General features: G+C 52.5%; 2 protein-coding genes across 2 annotated transcripts in view; both read right to left on the reverse strand.

Moving 5' to 3' along the window:
- TRPV3 (transient receptor potential cation channel subfamily V member 3) overlaps nucleotides 1-8,386 on the reverse strand; it is a 32,076-nt gene extending 23,690 nt beyond the window's left edge. Inside the window, exons 1-2 of the mRNA XM_047758600.1 lie at nucleotides 8,250-8,386; nucleotides 6,195-6,315 (exon numbers count right to left, since the gene is read on the reverse strand). Coding sequence (XP_047614556.1) covers nucleotides 6,195-6,313 — 119 coding nt within the window. The 5' untranslated portion in view covers nucleotides 6,314-6,315; nucleotides 8,250-8,386. The remainder of the gene's footprint in view (nucleotides 1-6,194; nucleotides 6,316-8,249) is intronic.
- Nucleotides 8,387-13,430: 5,044 nt separating this feature from the next.
- The window catches only part of TRPV1 (transient receptor potential cation channel subfamily V member 1), a 29,763-nt gene continuing 18,311 nt past the window's right edge, over nucleotides 13,431-24,882 (reverse strand). Inside the window, exons 12-16 of the mRNA XM_047757592.1 lie at nucleotides 24,533-24,599; nucleotides 21,806-22,125; nucleotides 20,606-20,733; nucleotides 19,995-20,110; nucleotides 13,431-14,298 (exon numbers count right to left, since the gene is read on the reverse strand). Coding sequence (XP_047613548.1) covers nucleotides 14,144-14,298; nucleotides 19,995-20,110; nucleotides 20,606-20,733; nucleotides 21,806-22,125; nucleotides 24,533-24,599 — 786 coding nt within the window. The 3' untranslated portion in view covers nucleotides 13,431-14,143. The remainder of the gene's footprint in view (nucleotides 14,299-19,994; nucleotides 20,111-20,605; nucleotides 20,734-21,805; nucleotides 22,126-24,532; nucleotides 24,600-24,882) is intronic.

Consider the following 24,882-nt stretch of genomic DNA (forward strand, 5'->3'; position numbering starts at 1 on the left):
GACAAGGGCCTCTGCGGGCTCTTGAGGGAGCGGGAAAGGGCCAGGTTACAGCAGCTGCTCAGCAGCAGGCCCCATGCCCACATGCAGCACCCTTCCAGCATCACTCGTCTTGTTTGTCAGCACAGAAAAGAGGCTGAGAAGGGCTGATCTAGAACAGGGAGGGGCTAAGGGTCAGGAGACAGGCAGGAGCTCCTTGTCAAAAGAAAACCTTCTTGGACAATGGAGGTGGGGACCCGCGGAGGGGCTGCTTTCCCCTGCTGCTGGGAGAAGAGAGACGTGGGCCCGTGGGGCCAGAGCCGGCCCCAGGAGAAGCAAGACACACGCTCAAGATGTGACTCCCCAGCCAGACACAGTCCCAACCCCAGGTCCAGACACACCCACAAAGGCAGCTGCACGTGCTCTCAGAACCCACAGTCACACACTCAGAGACAGGCCTTCTCATGAGAACCTGGACGGAAGGGATCAGGCTGGGGGTGACCTCCATTGCAGCAGCACCCCCACCCCATGGCTGCTGCAGCATCACGTCTGGCTCTGTGACTTGGCTCTGTGACCTTGCCAGGGTGGGGGCCTCCTGACCAGCACGCTTCCCTCCCAAACGCCTTTGCACCTGCCTCCTCGCCAGGCCCAGAGGGATCCATACACCCCTTCCTTTCTTCCCAAGACCACAGACGAGCTCCCAAAGTACAGTGCCGGCCTCGTCAAGTTCAGTAGGGAGGGCGTCAGGGAAGGGTTGGTGACCCCATTCTTTAGATGAGGGCAGTGAGGCCCAGTATGAAGGCCCATGGCGCATCCATGGTCACCCTCCCAGGGTAGAAGCCAAATTGGTCAGGGAACCTGACTCCTGAGGTCCAGGCTCACAGCCCACACCACGATCCACACTGCTCTGCCCGCCCCTGTGGCTCTGCTTCCAGCAAACCAGCTCCAGGTATTGTGCAACACAGCCATTCCCTGGGGTGAGCCAGGCAGGACAGAGACCTGGGCCTGCTTAGGGAAGCCCTCTCCTCTCCTCCAGGCACAGAGAAGCCTGGAAGGCTCAGAGCTAGTCCAGAAATGGGGCATAAATGGGGTGAGGGCAGGGCTGGCTGATACCTTGACACCCCCACCTTCCTGTCTCTTGACCATTAAGAGGAACCTGACTCAACCTAAAAAATCGAATCAAGAGTTCCCGTTGTGGCTCAGCAGTTAACGAACCCAACTGGCATCCATGAGGACACGGGTTCAATCCCTGGCCTCGCTCAATGGGTTAAGGATCCCCCGTTGCTGTGGCTGTGGCGTAGGCTGGTGCCTACAGCTCCGACTGGACCCCTAGCCTGGGAACCTCCACATGCCGTGAGTGTGGCCCTAAAAAGATAATTAATTAATTAATTAATTAAAGTCATTCTTCCAAAAGAGAAGACAAAGGAAGAATCAAACCCCCAGCTGGGAGCCTGAGGCCTGGGTTCTAGTCTCTAGTCTGGCTCTGCCTCTGCCTCTCTCCTGTGTGACCCGAGGCTTCTCTGGGCCAAGGGTCCTCACCTGGATGGAGAATGGCTGGGCCAGATGGTCCATAAGACCTGGACCCTGCAGCCGGCACAGTTTCAAGACCATCTGCTTGTGGACTGTCCAGCTGAAGTGGGCATCAGAGGTCATCCAATGTGATCACCTCTCCTTGCACCCCTGCAGTACCCAGAACAGCCGTGCCAAAGCGTCCCCACACCATGATGGCAGCTCTGACCCAGCAACTGCCAACACATTTGCTGAAAGCTCAGCCCCAAAACACCCTAGTTGAGATTTGCTGACCATCTCCAGCAGAGCCCCACCCTCACACCTGCATCTGTTTCCCTGGGACAACTGGTCCAGCCCCTGCCCTGTCCTCCATCCCACCCCACCTATTTGGGCTCCTCGGTAGTAGCTCAGTTATTCAACGAATATTTATTGAGCATCTAAAATGCGCCAAGCACTGTTCTAGGAGCTGGGGATACAGTGGGGAACAAGTAGACAAAAATTCCTCCCCTCACAAAGCTCTTGTGCCAGTGGGTTGGTAAGACTTGGCTCCAAGGATCAGTCAAAGGTACAGCACAGTGAGGCCATTGCTTTTCTTGCAACAACACACTGTCCTTTGACTATAAGTTCATCAATGGCAGAAACTACTCTTATATCATCCTAATTCTCTGGAACACAACATGGGTGGTGACACCCAGAAGACCTAACAATGGATGAGCCAAAGGATGGATAGTTGAAAGATAAATGAGTGGAAAAAAGAATGGCTGGTTGGACAGATTAGGGAATAGATGAAGAGCTAGTTAAAGTGAGAGAGGAATAGAAGCATGCATGGATGCATGGAATGGGATGGATGGACGGACAGATAGATGACTAAGGAATGCATACTTGGGTGGGTAGATAGGTGGGTACATGGAGACCAATAAGCAGACAGACTGACACAACCCTAAACTGTAACTCTTGGGAGGTTGCGTCCCTCAAGTGACTCCCTCTTGGCTCTCAGTAACCCAAAGCCCTCTCCTCTCCTTCCCGGTCTTGTGCAAGAAGCCGAAGAGGGACCTTGCCTATCCTCCACCTCCTCCCCTTCTCGCCAGAGCCCACAGGGGCCTCAAGTTCCTCAGGTTTGGTTCAAGAAACCAGAGCATGAGAGCATCTATCCACTCCAGGACTGGAGAGAGAGGGCCCAAAGGAGGGTAAGAAGCATTTCCTCATCTCACAGCGGAGCATCCTCACGCGTGCTGAGGGACCATGCTGAGCACTGAGCTGCTTACTCATCAGTTCACCCCCTCCTTGTCTCATTGTCCTGCCTCCTCCATCACTGATTCACCCACTGGCCCAAAAACTACTCGTGTTCTCTGTGTAGGAAACTGGGGGGCAGGGAGGGGACAGATGACCTCTCCAGGGACCCTGTGCTCAGAGATCTGAACCAAGACATCATTCCAACAACCACAACTCCCTCTTCAAAAGAGGAGCTGGGCTATAGGAGCCCAAGGGAAGAGAGGGTTCTTCCGGTCAAGGACAGGGATAGGGGATGTCTCTGTGCTCTGTCAGGGTGGGATTCGTTCTGGGTTTTGAAATGGACCTGGGCTTTGGGGAAAGCCCTGGAAGCAGAGAGAGAAGCATGAGAAGAGCATCCCTGGCGGGAAGATGCAGGCTGTGACTGAGGAAGGGGGTCTTCAGAAGCTGGGAAGGAGGTTGGTCAGAGGCAGGCTAGAAAGGACCTGCGGTGGGTAAGGACCTAACTCCTGAGGCAGGAAGCTGCTAGGCCATGAAGGCATGTCCCACACCTGCCCTACTTGCAATTGCACGTGCCACATTTCACCTACCAGCCTGAGCAGGCAGCAAGGTCTTGGCCAGGTGGTATCTTGACTCTTGATCTGCAGCAGGTGCTCTTTGTTTATTTCGACCCAGCCCGGAAGGCGCCACCATCTTGGTGTTGTGAATGCAGGTGGGCAAACAGCTCTGTACCATCTCTCCTGCATTTCTATCCTTTTGATGGAAAAAACTATCCCCAGGCAGCCCCCGGGCTGGGGAAGAGCTTATCTCTCCTGCTTTGTCCCAAGAAAAGTCCCAGTGCTCTGAGCTTCAAGGGTAGCACCTCTGCAGACTTCATGGCCTGTGTCTATATCCTGGGGCATCCCCTTGCCCAGGGCCCAGCAAGGATGTCACCATAGCAGCTGCTCACAGGGAGGGGCATGATGCTTCAAGGAAAAGCTCCAGGTCCAAAACTCTCTCCCCAGTCTAGATTACTTGGTGCCTTCAATTCCACCATTAGTACATGTTCCCTTACTGGTCAGAACTGCTTTCTTTCTTTCTTTCATTCACTCATTCATTCATTCATTCATTCATTTATCCTATTTCTGGGGCCACTCCCACAGCATATGGAGTTTCCCAGGCTAGGGGTCTAATCGGAGCTGTAGCCGCCAGCCTACACCAGAGCCACAGCAACGCGGGATCCAAGCCGCATCTGCGACCTACACCACAGCTCACAGCAATGCTGGGTCCTTAACCCACTGAGCAAAGCCAGGGATCGAACCTGCAACCTCATGGTTCCTAGTCAGATTCGTTAACTGAGCCACAATGGGAACTCCTGCTTGCTTTATTTAGATATATTTTTTCTTTTCTTTTTTATTCCTAGACCTCAGTCTTCTGCTCAGTTCTAAGGGAGATGCCCCAACCTTTGGGGTCTGGAGAGAAGTAGGCACGTGAGGGCCCTCAAAGAGCCTTGGGAAGGAGAAGGAACCACGGCTTCACGAGACCCAGGACACACCCACACCAGACTCTTGGAACAAAGGCCATGAACGGGGCTGGGCTCAGAAGGGCAGCCTGACAGCAGGAAGAACATGAGATTTTCCTGAACCTGGGATTCTCTCCTCAGTCCTTCTCTGAGGTCCAACCTCCCCTGGGAAAGTCGGAGGGGAGGGACGGGGGAAGGAGGCAGGACGGTGGTGCTGGGTGGCTCAGCTCAGCTATCTCTGCTTCTACCCAGACAAGCCGCCCCAGACCCAGGCTCCCCCACGGGCCCCCTAACACCTGTGTGATCTCCACGTCCAGCCGGATTTCTCCGCTACCCTCCAGGGTGAAGCTTCCACCCGAATGTTCCTCCAGCGCCACTCAGCCAGCATCTCACACCTGACCTTGGCTCATTCCTCCTGACCTTGCCCCGTCTCCTCCGAAGTGCCCGTGTCAGAGACGGCGCTGCCATCCCTCTAGGTGTCCCCAAAAGAAGAAAGGGACATCTCTCGGTCCTCCTTCTCCCTCCCTTCCCATGGTTACTCCTGCAGACTCCACAATCCTAATTGTCACCCACTTCTCCATCCCTCACCACCTGTCATCTGGGCAACAGTCCCAACAGACGCCCCTCCAGTCCATCATCCACATGGATCGCCCAGACTATCCTTTCCAAGAGGCAAGTCTCATCATGCCCTCTCTCTCCCTCAAAACCCCTGTGGCTCCCCACTGCCCTCAAGTTTAACTGACCACCAAGACCCAGCCCCGATGGGACCCATCTTCCCAAAGACTCACCCACCTACCAGCGCTTTAGCCGTCTAGGACCCTTCACTGGGTCTCGCCCTTTGTCTCCACCTGCCGTCACCACTGTAACGCCACCTCCTCCGCGAAGTGCCCACAGGATCAAAACAGCCTGCCCCTCCTCGGGCCCTGCCCTCCCAGTTCACTTTCTCCAGGGCACTCCCCACCCTCTCCCTTGTGTCCCTCTCAGCACCCAGACGGTGAGCGGGCACAGGCTCTTTTTCTCCATGTCCCAGTCTCCCCAGCCTGGTGCACAGAAGGCTTCAGCAGTTATTACCCAAACCAACAAAAGGAAAAACAGAAGGCTCCCCCAGAGGGGGCCTGGGACAGGGACAGAGGAGGCAGGGCGAATGGGCCAGCCTAGACGAGGTGGCCCACCTGTGTCCAAGGGAGGCATGACTGGCACAGAGGAGGGGCGTTCAGGCTTGAGAGGTGCTGAATCGGCCAAGGGGGTGGGGGACAGCAAGGGGGGCAGCTTGGGGGCCAGGTGTGACCCTAGAGAAGTACTTTCTCTCCTCCTGCCTCCTCTGTGTTCCCAACTGGGAAGCTGTCATAACCATCCCGGCCCTGCCCAGTTCCCAGGGGCCCTAGGGAGTGACAATGACAATAACGACAATGAAGACAAAGTTCAAGTTAACAAAACGCTCTTAGGGCCACACGGGCGCTTCGCCAAGCACATCGTTGCCACAATTGCAAATAACCATCCTCCTATGAGCTGGCGCCCTTGTTGGTGGGGTTGGAGAGCTTCACGGACCTGGCCAGACACACAGTGGATAATGACCCTCAGTGGACATGAAAAATGTACCCAGGAGGGGGTCCGGCTACCCACAGTTTCCACCCACCTTTGGGCTCCTTATCTCAGAATGGTTACAGCAATCCCCTGCCTCCTCCGGAAGCCTTTCTGAATGTTTCTGCCTCCGTGCCCCCAGCCCCTCCAGGGAGGCCACCCTGGTGATGCCAGTCATATTGGCATCCCCAGCTCAACCCCAGACTGTGCAGGGCTGTTCCTATTCCCCCTACCCCGCCCGCCACAGCTATACCTGGCTGAGCACCAGCCCACCCCCGATGAGACTGAGAGTCTCAGGTCCACCCCTGGCACGGGCTCCCTGAAGGTAGGCACCAGGCTCTTCCTATGACCCTCACAGCACAGCACCCAGGGCTGAGCCAGAACCTGCCAGCACTACCTCTTCTTGGTGGGGGTGATCTCGGCCGGCCTCTTCTCCTGCAGGATGGCAGGGTTCCCACTGGGGATGACGGCTCTTTTGCCCACAAGGGGCACCATCTCCTTGGGATGGGCATTCATGGCTGGAACACAATCAAAGCACAGATGCTCAGGATGAGGGGACAGAGGGGAGATTCGGGGGGCTTCAGCCCCCTCATGAGGCACTGTGTGGCCCCTGCTCACACCCGCTAGACAGGGAGCTCACTCTACCCTGTCAGGTCACCTACGCGTCTCAGGTCAGGGAGACTGCCCCTGCAGCTTCCCCTGGGCCCTGCCTCAGCAGCCCTGCTCCTGTGGGTCCTAGAAGAGCCCCGCGGAGCTGGCGTGGAGGGAGGTACTGGGAAGAGGAACTGGTGTCTCCCAGGAGACTGAGGGGAACATAGAGCTTCCTGTGTGGGGAGAAGGGCTGTCCAGGCAGAGGGGACAGCCTGAGCAAAGACCAGCAGTCAGGAAAGTGCCACTGGTGTGACTGGAGAGTCTGGGGTGGCTGGACCCACGGGCAGTGAGACACTGAGGAGTGAGTGGGGCCTGGAAAGGCAGCCAGAGCCGTGGCCAATCCGGGGGCAGCAGGGACACAAGAGGGATCTGGGTTCTATAGGAGACAGTACATGGGACATGGAGGTGACCAGAGGCTAGAAGGAGCTGCCACGGGGGCCGGCAGGATGGGGGGTGGAGGGCTGGCCGTGGAGGATGAGGTGGACAGCAGGTGACGGCAGCCAGTAGGGACTGTTCTCTGATTGAGCCGCCCTCAGAGTCACCGGGACCGGGGAGTGGGATGATTTCTGAAAGAAGAGCCAGGCTGGCCAGGGTGGCACTGGGACCACTGATGATCCTGACGCAGAAAGGAGAGCTCCCTGGAGGAAGTGTCTGAATGGGGTTGTCTTCAGACTGCAGTGAGGCTTGGATATGAGAGAGCCTCACCCCTCAGCCCCCAGCCCACTAAACATGAGCAGCCTTTGAGAGGAGAGTCATCGGGGAGGCCGCTGGCCCTGGGGTGTAGGCACCTGGGGGCAGGGGGCTCTGAGCCGGGGCCTCGGGCATCCTGTGGGAAGGGAATCATCAGCACGTGGTCCCTGGCCACACCCACGGTCACAGCCTGACAAGGACAGGAGGCCTCCACCCCCTCCCTCAGCCCAAAGTGACCTGTGGACAGATGGGGCTAAAGGCTGGGCTGGGCCAGCACTGGAGGGGAGGGATGGAGGATCGGTCCCTTACTTCTCCCTGGGCCTCTGTTTTACCTTCTGAGAAATGGGCTGAACGGTCCTGAAGGACCCTATGTCTCTCACCTGTGACCACCGGCTGCTCCACGCTCTCTGCCCTGACTTGTGAGTGAGGGGCCGTCTTGAGCAGCCAGGGCAGGGGAGGGTCGGGAGAACTCTGGCTGGGAACTGCAGCAGCTATAATTAGCTCCCTGAGTCACCCCATGAACCTGCATGCTCACCTGCTGGACTCTCTCGCAGGTCAGGTCCTCCGTCTCTCTGGGATTGGTGTCCCCACCTGGGAAGTGCCTCTCAAGCCCTGCTACTGACTGCAATGGCCTTTCCTTGGAGACAGACCAGGCCTGGGGGTCACAGGGCCCACCCCCCGTCCAGGGCTTACTGTGAGGGGGTGAGTGTGGGGGGGGGGTCAATCCATTTGAGATGCCTGGGCCCCGTCCCTCTCAAGCTCGGGGGCCACTTCATCCCAGCCTGAGCTCCCATCACCCTGGGGCCTGCTGGGGGAGCCAGGAGCCTCCCCTCGGCTCCAGACAGCTGAGTGTCCCCCCTCCCCAAGATCCCGAAACCTCAGGGAACATTTCCCAGGTCCTTCAGAACCTATGCTCTCTCATACACTCTCCCGGTGGCCACGAGCCCATGTCAGCTTTGTTTCCCCTGCTGGAGGTCCAAGCTCTCTCCCAACCTTCCCCTGAGGCCGATCAGCAAAGGGCAGGCTTGGTCCTAAAGAAACCCCTGAGCGCCTTACTCTGGGCTCCCTGGGGCCTCGGAGGGCACAGGCTCCCCATGTGGCAAAGACTCACCTGAGGATGCCGGGGTGGCTGCGGCTGCCCTTGTTCTCAGATCACGGCATGTCCGGGGCCCATAGGCCCCTGGCGGGACTACAGCTGAGGTGGCAAGAGACTCTCATCCTCTCATCGTAGGCAGAGGGATGGCTGGAATGAGGCATCAGAGGCAGAACTGGCTGGGCCACCTGCCCTCGGAGCCAGGTTGGCCACGCCCACCAGCCCCAGCTGCAGCGCCTGCGCACAGCCCACGTGTCCTGCCTGATTCACCCCCCACACCCACGGCGCAGCCTCACCCTAACCCAGGAGGAGGCAAGGGAGGCAGCAGGTGCCAAAGCTTAAGTTCTGGTCCCAGCTCTTCCCTCCCCTCAATTTGAGGTTTCCCATTATGGGCTTCATAACACCTGCTTCCCAAGGACCCTGTGAGACATCAGAGATCCTGCTCATGGGAGGGCCGAATGAAAGGTTGAATGCTCTGCCCCAACCCCTGAGAGGCAAGGCCACAGCCAGAGCTGGCCCCGTTGACCCCACGGTGGCCAGCCCCCAAGCTCAATACCCAGCCTTCAAAATCTGAGATCAAGTCCCTTCAGAGACAGAGGACGTCCCCGTTCAATGCTTCCCACCAGAAATTTTGCACCATAAACCTCACCCCTCAGCTGTCTTACCTCTAGGCCAGTGACCTTGGGCAAGTCATTTCTCGCAAGCCCCAGTTTCTTCACTGTGAAGTGTGCATTTTAAACCCTGCTTGCAGAGTTACCAGAGGACTTACATGAAAGAACACACAGGAAGGCTAAAACAAGGCCCAGAGCACAGAAAGGACTCAGTAAACCGTGACAGGTGTTTTTGTGTGTGTAACTTTTATTTTTTTTCTTTTTAGGGTTGTGCCCATGGCATATGGAGGTTCCCAGGCTAGGGATCAAATCAGAGCTGTAGCTGCCAGCCTACACCACAGCCACGCCAGATCTAAGCTGCATCTGCCATCTACACCACAGCTCACGGCAGCACTGGATTCTTCAATCCACTGAGCGAGGCCAGGGATTGAACCTGTGTCTTCATGAATACTAGTCGGGCTCTTAACCCGCTGAGCCACAATGGGAAATCTAAGAGTGACAACTATTTAACACCTGTTCCTGGTTTTGACTTGCAATTCATTCTCTCAGCAACCACCAGGCTACATGCCTCCAAGGCCCACGAGTCAGGGCAGACTCCCTCCTGGCCAGGCCACAGCTGTGAAGCCGGTGGAGCAAGGCTGGGGTGGACCTGCTCACTCAGGAATTACACACCTATTCCAGCAGCAGGCCAGGCAGGACTGGGATGGAGCAGGAAGTCTCTGCGGACCGTGACAGCGTCAGCAACTAATGGGGCAGGGACATCCTTGGCGGCCTTGCGGGCAAGCCCCTGGCTTTCTGGTTACCATGACCTGCCAGGCCTGGGCAGAGGCAGAAGGCAGATCCGGCCTCTGACCAAGGAACAGCAGGACCTGTGGCCTGTAAGGGGCAGAAGACCTACTCCTTGGCCAACAGGCTTCAGGTGTGGCGAACGCAGGGGCTGCTTTTGAAGTTAATAGGCGCCAACGTTTCCAAGCACAGAATCCCAACCTCATCACTGCCTGAAACTCCTACATTAAAGCTCGGTGTTGGATCAAGCATAATCCGCCCTCTGTTGCTCCATTAATGGCCCCTTCTGACTCAGCCCCTCACCCCTCCCAGCTGCATCTGGCTGACTTCCTCCAACCCTCAGGGTGAGCCTGTTGCCCAATTTCAGCATCTGCATTTTGCCTTGTGTTAGCATGTTTTCCTAAAGGCCAGCCTGGTTAAAAAGGCCCCCATCTCCCACCCAAAGCCAGGCAGCGTGCCCAGCGAGGAGAAAGGGGAGCGTCCCCACCGCCACCCCCGCGCTGTGTGTGCACAGGGGCGGATCGGCATTCAATCCCCTTTAATCCAACACATCCTGAGAGCACATGGTGGGAGACAAAGCAGGGAAGCCCGGAGCCAGAGGGAGGTTCAGAGCTGGGGAAGCTGGTCTCCACCCGCAAGGAGCTGTGGGACACACGGCAGCCAGGTTCCGGCAAGGACGCTGATGCCACTGGCCAGGTTACAAGGACAAAAAGGGCTGAGGCCACTGAGAAAGAGGAAGTGCCTCTAATGAGGAGGTGGAGGAGGGGTTCAGGGAAGAGGGAGCGTTTGGGTTGGACTTGGAAAGAGGGAAGACGGTCCACACGGGGAGAACCACAGAGCAGGGACTCGGAAGCGAGAGACCAGGCAGGTTCAAGGAGTGGTGACAAGCTCGGGCAATGTCTAAACTCCAGGGGGCATCAGAGATGCTCGGCCAAGTCCATTTGCAGCCCACTGGGTGGTCCCAGGCCATTGAGTCGCTCTGACCCCTTAGTCACAAAGGGCTAGCCTTCTGGTGCATGGGACCCTGCGGGAGACATTCTCACCCGCAGAGTCAGGCAGGGAACTGACCAGCTGGGCTGAGCCAGCACCACAGACCCAATGGTGGCCCCTCTGCCGTGGAAACACTGGCTGATGCTCGCCCTGGTGGGATTCCAGCCCTGCGTGGGGGGCCCACACAGCACAGCGGCAGGGGTGTGAACCAAGGGTCCCACCCCCTCCTACCAAGGCTGGAGGCCTACAGAACCCCACTTGGCCTTTGCTGCCATGTGCGTGACCTTTAACCCACGTGAGGCTCATTCATGGGATCCCCCAAAGCCTGGGAGCCTGAAAAGATGGACAAACTCTCTCCACAATCCAGCCCCTCATTCCTTGCTGTGGCCAGGGCCATGCTGTGCCCACCCTCCCCCGGTGACCTCAGGCCTTTCTCTGGCCGTGGCTGGAGCCAGCAGAGCCTGAAGTGGCTACAGTCCCAGGAGAGACCCTGCAGACTGACTGTCTGGAGGCAGCAAACCAGCAAGGGGAGATGGGGCCAGGGAAGCGAGGTGGGGTACGGGCGGCGAGAGGGGAAGGGAAGCCTCTGGACATTCTCGCCCCAAACCCACTCCCCAGAGGCCTGAATTTCAGGCCAGCACGCCCTGCACATGCCCCCATCTGGTCAGACTGAGGTCAGAACAGAGCCTCAGTCAGCCGCGTCCGTCTAGGTCATGTCCGTCTGCCGTGGACTGTAAAACACCCCCTGGAGGACACACCAGGCAGGCGTCGAGCAGACCCGCCTCCTCCCCGCACCTTTCAAGCTCTAGGGACATCAGGCAGAGGCTGTGGGCCCACAAGTTCCCCCCACCTCCAGGAGGGAGGAGGGAGAGATGGGGTCTCTGTGGGGTGGGTGCAGCCAGGGAAGGACGGACTCTTTGACCTGCTCTAGGAAACACCCCACTTGATGCAGTGCCAGGGAAGAGGGGGGCCGGGGGGGGCCAGGAGCCAGGTAGAGCTCCATCAGCAGCCTTGGGCCTGAGCAGACCCACTCAGTGGTCAGTGGGGGGGGGTCTGTCTGCATCCTAGTGGCCACAGCTGTCCCTGGGCCAGCAGAGCTGAGCAACCTGCCCATCAGAGATGCTGGGTGGTGACTCGTGCTGCCTCCAGGTGTTGGGGCGCCGGTCATGAGGACAAAGAGAGGAAAAGAGACAGCAACAGATGCAAAAAGACCAGGCCAGTTGCACGTGTGTCCTCCTTTAAACAACCCAGGTTCCCACAAAAGGTTGTGATCACTCATTTTACAAAAGAACACCCACATGTTCCCTTCTGGCACGAAGTTCAGAAGTTAATCCACTTTGCAGAAACTTGCAGATTTCTGTTGTCTACATATTTTCTGAGGAAGGCCTACAGGTAAAGCAAAGAGTTGCAGGCCCAAACCTTCTGACCCAGGGGTAGGCTGGCACGTCCCAGCCCATTCTCTGCCACGCAGCCTCGCACCCCAGTCAAGTTTAGACTCTGAAGTCAGGAGTTCCTATCGTGGCTCAGCAGAAACGAATCTGACTAGTATCCACGAGAATGTAGATTCGATCCCTGGCTTCACTCAGTGGGTTAAGGATCTGGTATTGCCGTGACCTATAGGGTAGGTCACAGATGCAGCTGGGATCTGGCGTTGCTGTGGCTGTGGTGTAGGCCAGCAGCTACAGCTCCAATTTGACCCCTAGCCTGGGAACCTCCATATGCCTCCAGTGTGGCCCTAAAAAGCAAAAAAAACAAAAACAAAACAAAACAAAACAAAACCTGACTCTGAAGTCAGCCTTGCTTGCAGTCAGACCCAGGCATTGCTATTTACTGACATGTAAACTTACTAACTGTCCCAGCCTCAGTTTTTTCATCTATGAAATGGAGTTAATAATAGCTTTTCACAGGCTGTCAGAAGGCGTAAAGGATAATGCACACGGTACACTTTGCATAAACCTTCCAGGTGCTGTAGCCACAGGTACTCCTCCGCTTTGCTCATTTGCTCTGGTCTGGCTACAGCTCACGTCATGCCTGGCCCAGCCACCTGGTCAACCAGCCCAAGGGCTCCTCTGTTGGGCCTTGTGTGTGGAGGCAGACGTGCTGCCGGAGAACTCGGAGGAGTGTTCCCAGTGTCCCGGGGTTCCCTCCAGGTGGACCTCCCACAGAAGCCCGGCCCAAGTCCGGCCTCAGCTAACCTCCTCCTTCACCTCATGACCCCACACCCAGTGATTTCATGACTGGGCAGCTCACTCCACACTCCACAGGCATAACAAAACCTGCCAGGGTCTGAGACAGAGCTCTCTTCTGGATCCTTCTTTCTTAAGTTCCAGTCCAGAAAGCAGGGGTCCCCAAATTTTGACATAAAGGGCCAGAAAAGAAATATTTTAGGCTTGGCAGGCTCTTGCGTCCTTGCAACGGCTCATCTTTGCATTGCAGCATGAACATAGCCAGAGACAGTACAGAAATGAATGGCTTCATTGACTGCAGTCTAATAAAAGTGTGTTTTTACCAAAATAGGTGACAGGTCAGTTTTGGGCCATTGGCCCACAGTTTGCTAACTATGATAAGCAGATGCATGGAGGGGTGCCCTCACCCACCAGCAACAACTAAGGGGTGACCAGAGGCTCCTAGCCAGACAGGGTAGTGCACACAAGTACACACACATAAACACACACGTGCACGCACAGACCATATGGAGCCAATGAGCTATGCCACGTAATTACACTGACACGTGATTCACACTTGCTATGACGTCTATGTTTATTTATGTATTTATTTGATGGATGGCAGGATGAGTGGAGGTAGAAGCAGTTTCCACCACGGGCAAGCAGGACCATGGCCACTATAGATGGGAGATCATTTAAAAATTCTTGTCACGTGGCTTTGGGACATGGTTCGGTACTTTTATTTGCACAGCAATAGAGCTAATATTTTCGGAATCGTGGTGGATCACACAGAAGGAGGGAGTCACTCCGGAAACACCGAATTCTGGAAGAGCCGGGAATGGGGCCAGCCTCACCCTCTTTCTCTGAGGCGTAACTGTCATCACCCCAGGCCCCTCTGGACAGAGGAGATATTAAGCACAATATAGAGAAGGGCTTCGGCATTTTATCTCGAAGGAAGGGTTTTGTTCTAAGAGGTATCTTCCTGGGATTCGCTACATTTCAGGCCCAGGAATATAAAATCGAAGGAATCAGGGCATTGCATTGAGGACATGGAGATTTCTTATTCGCAATGTGTGATTAAGCCAGTCAAAACTGGAAAAGCAGATCCTTTTGTGTCAGGAGATTCATTTGGGGACAGTGAGGGTTGCGTGACTATCTCTTCTCATGCATCGGGCAATGCTTCCCACAGCTTGTCCCGAGGGGTCTAGGAAAGGGCCTGGGAGGCAGGCACTGGCGGGGCCAGGCTGCCGAGGCACCGCCAGTGGCCCCTACGTGGCCCCCGCCACCAGCAACAACGGGGTATTTGAAAGCCCACAGGGTTGCGAGCATCCTGTGTGGTCCCTGGCTTCTCCCCTACAGCCTAAGGATCCTTGACGATCTCAGCATCTTCTGGCTTGAGCGACTTTGCGATGTGTTTCAGATGAACTTCCTCGGGCTGGGCAAGGTGCCTTTCTCGAGCACTTGCATCTCTTAAGAGGGGAACCAGGGCAAAGTTTTTCCAGTTTCTCCCTGCAACTGAAGGATGAAACACTATTACTGCCTTGGAGGCAGCAAAACGATACCAAACAGTGATTTGCTGGCATGACCACCCTGCAGAGAAAAGGAGGCCCAGGCCCACCAGTACTTCCTGAGCACAGAGATGGGTGCCATTTCCTCTTCCCTCAGCTGCTCAAGGAGCCGCATCCACTCTAGCAGATCCTAAATGCCCCTGGTCCACCCACCACCCTGACCTGCTTGTGGCCTCAGGAGAGCCCACAGCTTGCCACTCTCTGCCCGCGATCAACACTGGGGCTGCCCCAGGAGTGGCTCCACACCAGGTCAGCTGCAGGGTAATGAACACCAGGCCCAGGATCAGGACTTGGGGTCCAGGCCCACCCAGGGCATAGAGGACCGGGAGTAATGGCAAGGGAACCATGGGGACACTGGGCCTCCGAATGGGCTCTCACATGTGGCCTGAAATCCCAGAAAGTCCCTGAAGAGGACCCCATTGTCACCCCTGTGGTGATCTTCAGCCCTCCCCCACCCTGGCGATCTCAGAGAAGTGACAGCCAAGAGGGACAGCTGTTCATGCTCTCCTTCCACTTGCCAGAGCCCTGGTCAGCCAAGCCCTCTGGCTGGCCATCTTGGGTGTGATCTCCCTGGAAAACCAGCCTAAATTCACACCTTCCACCCTCAGGCCACCATTCAGGACCCTCTGCTGGTGTCCCACACTGGTCACGTCTCAAAGGCATCAGGAATATGGGAGGCTGGGCCCACTGTGACCACTCCAGCTGAATTCGCCAGGTCCTGGGCTTCCCCCAGGCCTGCAGGCTGACACTGGCCTGGCAACCAACCATAGGCGGACACCAAGTGCCAGGAGGATGTTTCAGGGTACCTGGGCATAAATGCAGGAGGGCTCCATGGAGAGAGAGGCCAGGGGCTCACTGAGACACCCTCTTCTAGCTGGATGGATGGTGGGGCCACCCAGCCTCAGAGAACACTTGGCACAGCTCCAGTTCCAGAGCCCTTAACAAAGGCCTGGGGCGCCCAGTGCTCCTCTCCCACAGTCCTGATGCCAAGACCCCTTCACGTGCTCTCCCTAACTCAGCTTCTGACCACTTTTCTCTCCTGCCCTTTCTCAGCTGCATTCCCTCACCCCTTCCTAATCATACGTGCTATGTGGGTGGGGAGAGCTCTTTGTTATCTGAATTATCTGACTATTCATTACTGGAGTTTCCACTGTTACAAAGTTGCATAGGAAAGCAAATCCTTAGGAAATACTCACTAATTAATCATATGTGTGGAATCAGGGAACCTCTAACCATCACCGAGCCCCACCCCAAGCGACATGAATGTGTGTCTATCCCTGCCACTGCGTCAATGTCTTTATTAATAGCACAGTGAATGCATAAGGTTGTAAAAAGCCAGCAACGTCATGCAAACACCACACCAGTCAACTGAAAACTGAAACAGCAAATCTTGTCAAAGTTGTGTGGTTTCATGCAAGCAATAAGAGGGATGGTGGAAAATTGCTCAAATCACAGGCAAAGCCATCTTTGAAGGGATCTGTGGCCAAGGTGGATCCACGAACAATTGAAGAAGAGAGAATCAATAAATGCTATGACATGACCCAGGGAGTGCATCCAATGAAACACGTGGGGAAATTATAAGATTGCAGGAAGCCCTTGGGAAAACTGATGAAGGCCTTGAGTGGTTTTCCAAAAGTAAGTCTCTAAATAAAATAAATTTCCACTTCCAGCTCTGAGGAGTATCCATTACGGAGCTAGCCATCCTGCTGTCAACAATCATAAAACTAGACAAAAGACATGCAGAAAATGTCTTCAGGCATAAGACAATAGACTGAGAAGCTGCAATTCCTGAGACAAGCGAAATTCACAAGGTGAGCCCCATGATCACCCTGATGTTTTGCTTAGGGACGAATTCTCAGACTGCCCTGCAGTGAGCTGGAATCCAAGTAGAGTATGGCAGTGCCTCTGAGCTAAGGAAGAAGGGACAGGCAAAGCAGCTAAAATCTATGGGATAGGGTGCAGGAGAAGAGGAAGAAGGGGCTTGTGGAAGTGGATTTCAAGAAGTCTTTGGGGTGGGGGGTTCCCCCATGTCCTTGGCTGAGAGTTGGGCTATATTTGCACAGGCTTACCAGACAGTGGCTGCTATGGGATTAAAAGTGGGACAGAGACACCAGAAGCTGAGCAGTACTGAGGGGTATTGGAGATCCAGCCCAGCCAGTGAAGAGACCTCCTCAACACTCTTTTTCTAGTCTAAGAACCAAGTTAAAAACATCAGAAATCCCTACTTACTCTATAAGCACTAGAGCAAGACCTACTCAAGATCCACCTTAACAAGGCCTAAAACCAAACCCTGACAAGCTCCTCAGTGGAAAGAGTTTGGAGGTTGAGTTTGATGGGATTGGCTAATACCTTGGCATTTCCACAGATCTACTAAAATAAACTTTAAAACTAAGTCTACATACGTTCAAGGTGATTCATCAGTAGCTAAACTGCCAACTAGAACTAAAACTCAAACAAAAGTCTCTACAACATATTATTATCGCAATGCCCAGTATACAATTAAAAGTTACTAGACATACAAAAAATGGGGAAATGTGACTCACAGTCAGGGGGAAAACTAGTCAATAGAAACTGACCCCAAGATGGCCCAAATGTTGGATTTAGCAGATTTAGTAGGTGGAGAAGTTAAAGTAGCTATTATAAATATGTTCAAAGAACCAAAGAAAAACAATCTTATTGAGGGAACAGCTAAGGAATCTCAGGAGAGAAGTAGAAAGTGTTTTTTTAAAAAAGAACCAAATAGAAATTCCATAACCAAATGTGCTATTTAGAATGTAATATCCACTGGATGGGCTTAACAGCAGCTTGGAGATAACTGAGGAAAGGGTCAGTAAAGACAGGTCAGTAGAAATTATTAAATTTGAGAAACAGACAAAATTGAGGAAAATGAACAAAGCCTCGGAAACCCACAGAAAAATATCAAATGGTCTCACATGCATGTAAAAGGAGAAGATGGGAAAATAAAGTGTATATACAGCTCTCCAAATTTGATGAAACATATTAAGATCCAAGCATTTGGCAAAGCCTAAGCCAAGATACAGTCGAAGAAAACCACCCCTAAGCACATCTTAGTCAAACTGCTGAAAACCAAAGATGAAGAGAATATTTTGAAAGCAGCCAAAAGGGGGGGGAAAGACACACTATAGACAGGAGAACAGCAGCATAAACTATGGAACAGAAACAATGGAGGCCAGAAGAAAGCAAAGAATCAGAGTCTAAGTGTTGAAATTAAAAATAACAATAACAACAAAAATCTTTTAACCCAGAATTTTATATCCAATGAAAATATCCTTTAAACAGGAAGATGAAATTAACATTTCATCTTCAAACAAAAGCTGATATAAAACTGATCTCTAGTGATATAAACTGGGATATATCTGGGATGGGGAGGGTGGAATTGACTACAAAGGGGCATGAGGCTCAGTGTTGCATGATGGAGATGATGTGTATCTCGCGTGGGGTAGTGGTTGCCTGAGTGTGTACATTCGTCAACATTTATCAGAGTATCCATTTAGGGAGTTTCCATCGTGGCTCAGCAGTAATGAATCTGACTAGTATCCATGAGGACTCAGGTTCAATCCCTGCCCTTGCTCAGTGGGTTAAGGATCCAGCGTTGCTGTGGCTGTGCTGTAGGCCAGCAGCTACAGCTCCAATTTGACCCCTAGCCTGAGAACTTCCATATGCTGCAGGAAGGAAAAAAAGGAAAAAAAAAAAGCTTTTGTCCATTGTTGTAAATCAACTATAAAAGAAAAAATAAAAATATTTTTAAAAATTAAAATAAAAAATAGGAGTTCCCGTCGTGGCGCAGTGGTTAACGAATCCGACTAGGAACCATGAGGTTGCAGGTTCGGTCCCTGCCCTTGCTCAGTGGGTTAACGATCCAGCATTGCCGTGAGCTGTGGTGCAGGTCGCAGACGCGGCTCGGATCCCGCGTTGCTGTGGCTCTGGCGTAGGCTGGTGGCTACAGCTCCGATTCGACCCCTAGCCTGGGAACCTCCATATGCCGCGGGAGCGGCCCAAGAAATAGCAACAACAACAACAAAATAAATAAATAAAAATAAAAAATAAAAGCTTTTTGTTCATCAAAGGGCAACTCACAGAATAGGAGAAAATATTGACAAATGTATGTGATAAAGAATTGATATTCAGAAGATGCAGAGAATTCCTATAACGCACAAAAAAAAAAAAATTAAATGGGCCAAAGACTTGAGTAGGCATTTATCCAAAGAACATCTATAAATGGCAAATAAGCACATGAAAAGATGTTGAAAATCATAAGTCCTTAGGAAAATATGTATCCATGAGCTATACTACTCCACATCTATTAGGATGGCTATAATCAAAAACAAAAACAGAAAATAGCAAGAATAGGTGAGAATGTAGAACCTTCATGCATTGCCGATGGGAATGTAAAATGACTCAAGTGCTTTGGAAAACAGTCTGGTAGTTGCTCAAAAAGATAAACATAGATGTACCCTATGATCCAGCAATTCCACTTCTGCCGAAAAGATCAGAAAGCAGGGGATCAAAAAAGAATTTCATACACCAGGGTTCGCAGTATTATTCACAGTAGCCAAAAAGGTGGAAACAATCCTTATTTCAGTACACAGCTGAATAGACAAACAAAATACGGCATATACACACAATGGGATGTTACTGAGCCAGACACAAAAGGAGAAATATCGCGTGATTCCTTTTACACTAAGTACCACGAACAGGGAAATTCAAAGAGATAGAAAATACAAAGAGGTTACGAGGAGCTGGGAGGAGGAAGAAATAGGGGTAATTGTTTGGGGGGTACAGAGCTTCTGTTTGGAAGAGTGAAAATGTTTTGGAAATAAATAAGGGTGATGGATATAATTAATGCTACCAAATAGTGCACATTAAAAAATGGTGAAGGAGTTCCCCAGTGGTTCAGCAGGTTCAGGATCCGGTGTTGTCATGGCTGTGGCTGGGGTTGCTGCTGTGGCTTGGGTTTGATCCCTGGCCTGGGAACTTTCGCATGCCATGGGTACCACCAAAAAAAAATTTTCGTTTTTAAACAGTTAAGATAGCAAATTTCGTGTTGGATATATTTTTAACTTAATAATTTGAAAAAACTAAAAACAATTGGTACAGGGTCGTCATTCAAAATGTGTTCAATGTAAGTAAGACTAGATTTGCCTCATTTTTAAGTAAGTCTCTTTAGCTGGATCTTTAATTTCATGTCAACAGTTAAACATTTGCCTCTAATGGTTAAAGGACTTTTCTGGTAGTGATTTTCTGCAGGGCTTCTCGGTTCAAGGTGTACCCTCGGCCCCTCCCACCCTTCCCTCCTCTGCGCCCCTGGGTGTGTCCAGCAAGGTGAGTGTCCATTAGCCTCACGTAGCTGAGTGCAGACACTGGGTGTGAGGACCCGGACAGAGGAGACAGGGCCACCCATGGGGAGGCTGGATATGGGCTGACTGCTTCCTCTGGGGGCACTGATGACCAGGGGTGCTTGCGGGGCCAGCGGGCACAGGCATGTGCAGCCGTGGATTGAGCAGGTGTGCGTGGGAGCACAGTCGCACCCATGACTGAGTGTGTGGGTGGCTGACGCCTGGGGCTGCTCCAGGAGTGGGGCACCCCAAGGCTTCAGCTGTCTACCCTCCCCTCACACCTCACCTCTGCTGGACCGCAGGGAGAAGCTCAGGGTACGCTTGATGCCCTCACAGTTGCCCGGGTCTTCATTGATGATGCCCACGTTGGTGTTCCAGGTGGTCCAGTTCACCTCGTCCACCCTGCAGGGGGAGGAGACGGGGAGCAGGGAGCTGGTGGTCCATGGCCAGATTCTGGGGTCTCAGGCTTAGCCCCATGGACCAAGCCCATAGACCACGATGAGGAGACAGAGCTGCTAAGTGGAGACCCAGAGGGGCCTGCCTTTTGGACATCACCCCTGAAGATGTGCTCTCTGGCCACACCATGGGGCCCAGGGATTTCAAATACTGGATCTTTGGCTCTGACCCTGACCACTAGGTATCCCCTTCTGAAACACCTCATCTCCTAGGATTTCATGCCTGCGTTCCAGCTGCTGGGATCCACGCTGAATCCCCTGTGCCCACAGCCAACCCCTAGGGCAGCCCCTCTACCTACACTCACAACTGGCCCCAAGAGACCCTGAGACAGGTTTCTATACCCCCAGGCCCATACTAGGTTCTGGAATGGCCCCTATGCCCACAGATGGCTCTGGGTGAGCTCCAGAGCGCCCCAAGCTTTGATTCCTGCCTGAGAATTACCTGAAACACCACCTGTAGTCATCCTTGCCATCAGGTGTGTACCCCACCTGTAGCAGCTTGCCTGAGCGAAAGACCTTCCTCATACACTTAAGGAAGCTCTTCTCCGTGTCCAGGATGGTGATGGCTCTCTGCGGGAAGACACGACAGGCAGAAGGACAGAGGGCTCATCCAGGGGCCGCCCCGGCTGCTAGTGACGCCTGCCGAGGTCAGCCTCTTCAGGTCTCTCCCTGTCCCTGCTCCTCCAAGCCGGACTTCCAGTGACCTCTACACAAGGCTGGTTCCCACAGCCCAACAGGTACAGATTCCATGGACAGAGACCAGCCGTCCATCCCAGATTTACCCAGGCACAGCTGGTGCCTGCCAGGTCTGGGCAGGGCAGCTGTGCGTGAAGTAGAGGGTGCCAGCCCCAGACCCTTCCCTGAGAACCTCATGAGGGGGCAACATAGTGTCATGCTTAAGAGCAGGGCCTCAGGAGTGAATCTGCCTGGGCCAAGGGCTGGCTGGGTTGCCTTGGACACAGATGTTTGACTTCCCTATGCCTCACGCCTTCATCCAAAACCGGGGATAGGGAAAGTACTCTCTTGGCAGCGTTGTTGTAGTACCTGGCAAAGAGCCAGTGCTGCTTAATACGAAAGATGCTGTGTAGCATGGAAAACTCTGTCTAGATACTTACATTGCAACAAAACAATGGGAGGAAAAAGAATGCATACATGTATGTGTAACCTGGTCCCCATGCTGTACAGTGGGAAAATAAATAAATAAAAATTTTTTAAATTAAAAATTAAAAAATTAAAATTAAAAAAAAAGAAAGATGCTGTTATTATCAGCATCTGGAAAAGACAGGTGTGGACCAAGTGGCTCAAAATATGCAGCTGTCAATCCCCACCCCTGATTAGCTGCTTCCCACAGTGCCCAACCCAGACCAAGTTCCCCAAGGAGCTGAGCCTTCCAAATCGTCCCACCAGGGACCACGCAGCCCACGAGAGACACAGCATGTGTGAATGGCAGCTGGTGACCCTGGGCAAGGAACCCCTGCAGGAGGCGCCAGAGGCAGCCCACTGAGGAAGAGGCTGCTGCCTGAGCCCCCAGGCGAGCTGGACTTTCTGCCCTGCCCCCAAAGGTGCAGAGGCCTAGGTGCATTGAGAAACAGCCAAAGCAGCCAGCCCGCTGGTGCTGCACACACCCTGCCAAGGGACACACCTGCAGTTTCCAGATGTTCTTGCTCTCCTGCGAAATCTTGTTGACAGTCTCGCCCATGAGGGCGATGAGCATGTTCAGCAGGAGGATGTAAGTGAGAATCACATAGGCCAGTAACAGGATGATGAAGACAGCCTTGAAGTCATAGTTCTCCGTGAACTCCAGGTCACCCATGCCGATGGTGAACTTGAACAGCTCCAGGCACGTGGAGTACAGGCTGTTGTAGGAGCTGTCTGGCGACCGGCAGACAAGCCCTCGACACTTGTGTAACACCTCCGTCGACACAGAGTCATTCTTTCCATCCTCGATCAGTGTCACCACAGCTATAGAGCACGGAGACAAACAGCTGGATGGAAGCCCAGACTCCAGGTCCCACAACATACAAACCCACTACCCCCAGCACGGTCCCACAGCAGGAACTCTGGCTTGGCACATTTGTGTGAATTAAAAATAAATCAAACAAAACAACCCTTCTTTAAAATGATCAGAAATGTGTCATAATATACTGTTTTATTTAAAAAAAAAAACTTTATCATCATCTGCTAGGAAAATGCTAAAATAAATACGCAAATCTATATGCATGAAATGAATACAGCCACATTTGTTCAGTGCACAACCTGCCTAACCTCATATGTCAGCCCCGGGTCCAAAATCTAATTTCTCACCTTGTCTGCCTCTGCCCCTTAGAAGGTGGCCCAGAACTAGCCCATTCTAAAACCACGAGGGCTAAGAAGCTCAGAGCAGAATGGCTTCTTGCTGCATTCTGCACTTTTCTTTGGGAAATGTAGTCCTGAGTCTGAGAGCTTCTGTAGCAGTTGTGCCCCGTAGTTACTGCAGATCTATTATCCGCTAACCCCCCTGGCCTAATCCCTTCCCATGGTCCCTGGTAGGCAGGGCTTCAGACCACATGCCAGAGCCCACACCAATCCCTATCAGATCCCTTCTAGTCAAAGGCACCATTGGAGTTCCCGTCATGGCTCAGCGGAAACAAATCCAACTAGGAATGGTGAGGTTGCGGGTTTGATCCTTGGCCTCACTCAGTGGGTTAAGGATCCAGCGTTGCCATGAACTGTGGTGTAGGTCGCAGACATGGCTCAGATCCAGTGTTGCTGTGTGCTATGGCGTAGGCCAGCAGCTGTAGTTCCAATTTGACCCCTAGCCTGGGAACCTCCATATGCCATGAGTGCAGCCCTAAAAAGCAAAAAAAAAAAAAAAAAAGCTGCCATCACTCTCAGACAGGCTGTAGGATGGGGATAGAGGAGGGTATATCACATGGACCATGTAACTGCAGAACTCAGATGAGGATCAAAGTGGGACACAGGACACAATTGCTCAAAGAAAAGGGCACAGCCAGCTTGAAAGGGCCCCTGATGACCATTTCTCAGAGAATTTGAGCATGAAAATAAATGATGGTCATAAGGAGTTATCACCCATCTAACAAAGTGAGAATCCATGAAAAAAACAAAAACAGAAATGACTCTACGAGGTCCTACCAATATAAATAAGTAAATAAATGTGGCAGAATGGAAAGCGTTTCCATTACATTACTGTAAGGAAAAACTCTTCCTTACAGTAGAATGCCAGCTAATAAATGTAGGAGGAATGATAAGTTAGAAAATCATCATTTGCAACCATCACAGGATCAGGTGATTCAGGTGAGACTCATGAGTGGATGCTAAAGCCACTGGGTGCAAGTTTGATGAGAAACAGGATATTTACATAGACTTAAAGCATCGCGTCACAAATTACTTACCAGTTACAAAGGGAAAGATCATAACTTGATAGTGGAAAAACCTGACAGACCCACCAAAACCAAGAAACAAAAGCTAACAGCGCCAGAAATGGGACAGACGGACACTGTGGGACTCCTCGTACACACGAAAGAAGACACATATCGCTTCTTGACCAAAATGCATTCCTGAATCTAATTGTGAGGAAACGTAGGACAGACTCAAACTGAGAGTCATTGTAAAAACTGGCCTTTACGCAGTGAAAATGCTAAGATCACAAAAGAGAAGGAAGGAGTGAGGGATTTCTCTGGATTGAAGCAGACTAAAGAGGCTTGATAATCAAATATAATGCGTGATCAGGGATTTTGATTTCTATAAAAGTCATTATCAGGACAACGGGTGAAATTTGAATAAGGCTAGGATCAGCTAATTGTCCTGTATTGCTGTTAATTTCCTAGTTTTGATCATTATACTGAGTTTTGGTAAGAGAATGCTCTTATTTAGGAAATACACAATGAACTATTTAGTGGTAAAGGACTCAGCATGTCTGCAACTCACTGTTTTTTTCCAGTGTGGTGTAATGTGGTGTGTGTGTGCGTGCGCACGCATGTAGCGAGGAGGGAAAATGATTTTTTTTTATTTTATTTTTTGATTTCAGTGTGGTAAAATTGGGAGAATCTGCGTAAAGAGCATAGAGAAGTCCTTTGTACTATTCTCATGACTTTTCTGAAAATATAAAACAATGCCAAAATAAAAAAATTTTGAGCCAAAATGCAGCTATACTACAGGCAATAGCACTTCATAACTCTAAAATTATTTAAAATCGTCTATGGATCAATTTCCAGATTCTCCTGCTATTTCCGTGTTCTTTGTCCACCTGCTCTGTCACCTGCAGACACACACCCCAGCGGGCCTCTCCCCATCCAGCCCCGCAGAATCCTCAGGAACCTGAGGTCAGCAGGAGCCCCACCCCCCCACAAGACTTGATCAAGCCTGTTACCTGTGGAAAAGCCGAACAAGAAAACAAGGTAGACAAACATGAAGCGACACAGGTCTCTCAGGATCATCTGCAGGAGAGAGTGGGCTTGTCAGAACCAAGTCCAGGCCTGGGAGAGGCTGAGGAAAGGGCCAGGGCAGCATCAGTCTGGGGGTAGGGGGTTAATCTTGAGCTCAAGGGCAATCAGAGGACATACAGGAGGGGTTTTGGTTTAGTGGTTTTCATCTCAGGTGTCATGAGGGAGATACCACAGCTCCCACCCCACCCCCCGCCACTGGCCTTTGTTCTGGTGGGAGAGGGGAGCCCGCTATACCGGAGGTGGGTCCAGTTTCAGGGGAGCCCGCAAACCTGGG

This window comes from Phacochoerus africanus, chromosome 14 (assembly GCF_016906955.1).
Source record: "Phacochoerus africanus isolate WHEZ1 chromosome 14, ROS_Pafr_v1, whole genome shotgun sequence".
NCBI classification, from domain to species: domain Eukaryota; kingdom Metazoa; phylum Chordata; class Mammalia; order Artiodactyla; family Suidae; genus Phacochoerus; species Phacochoerus africanus.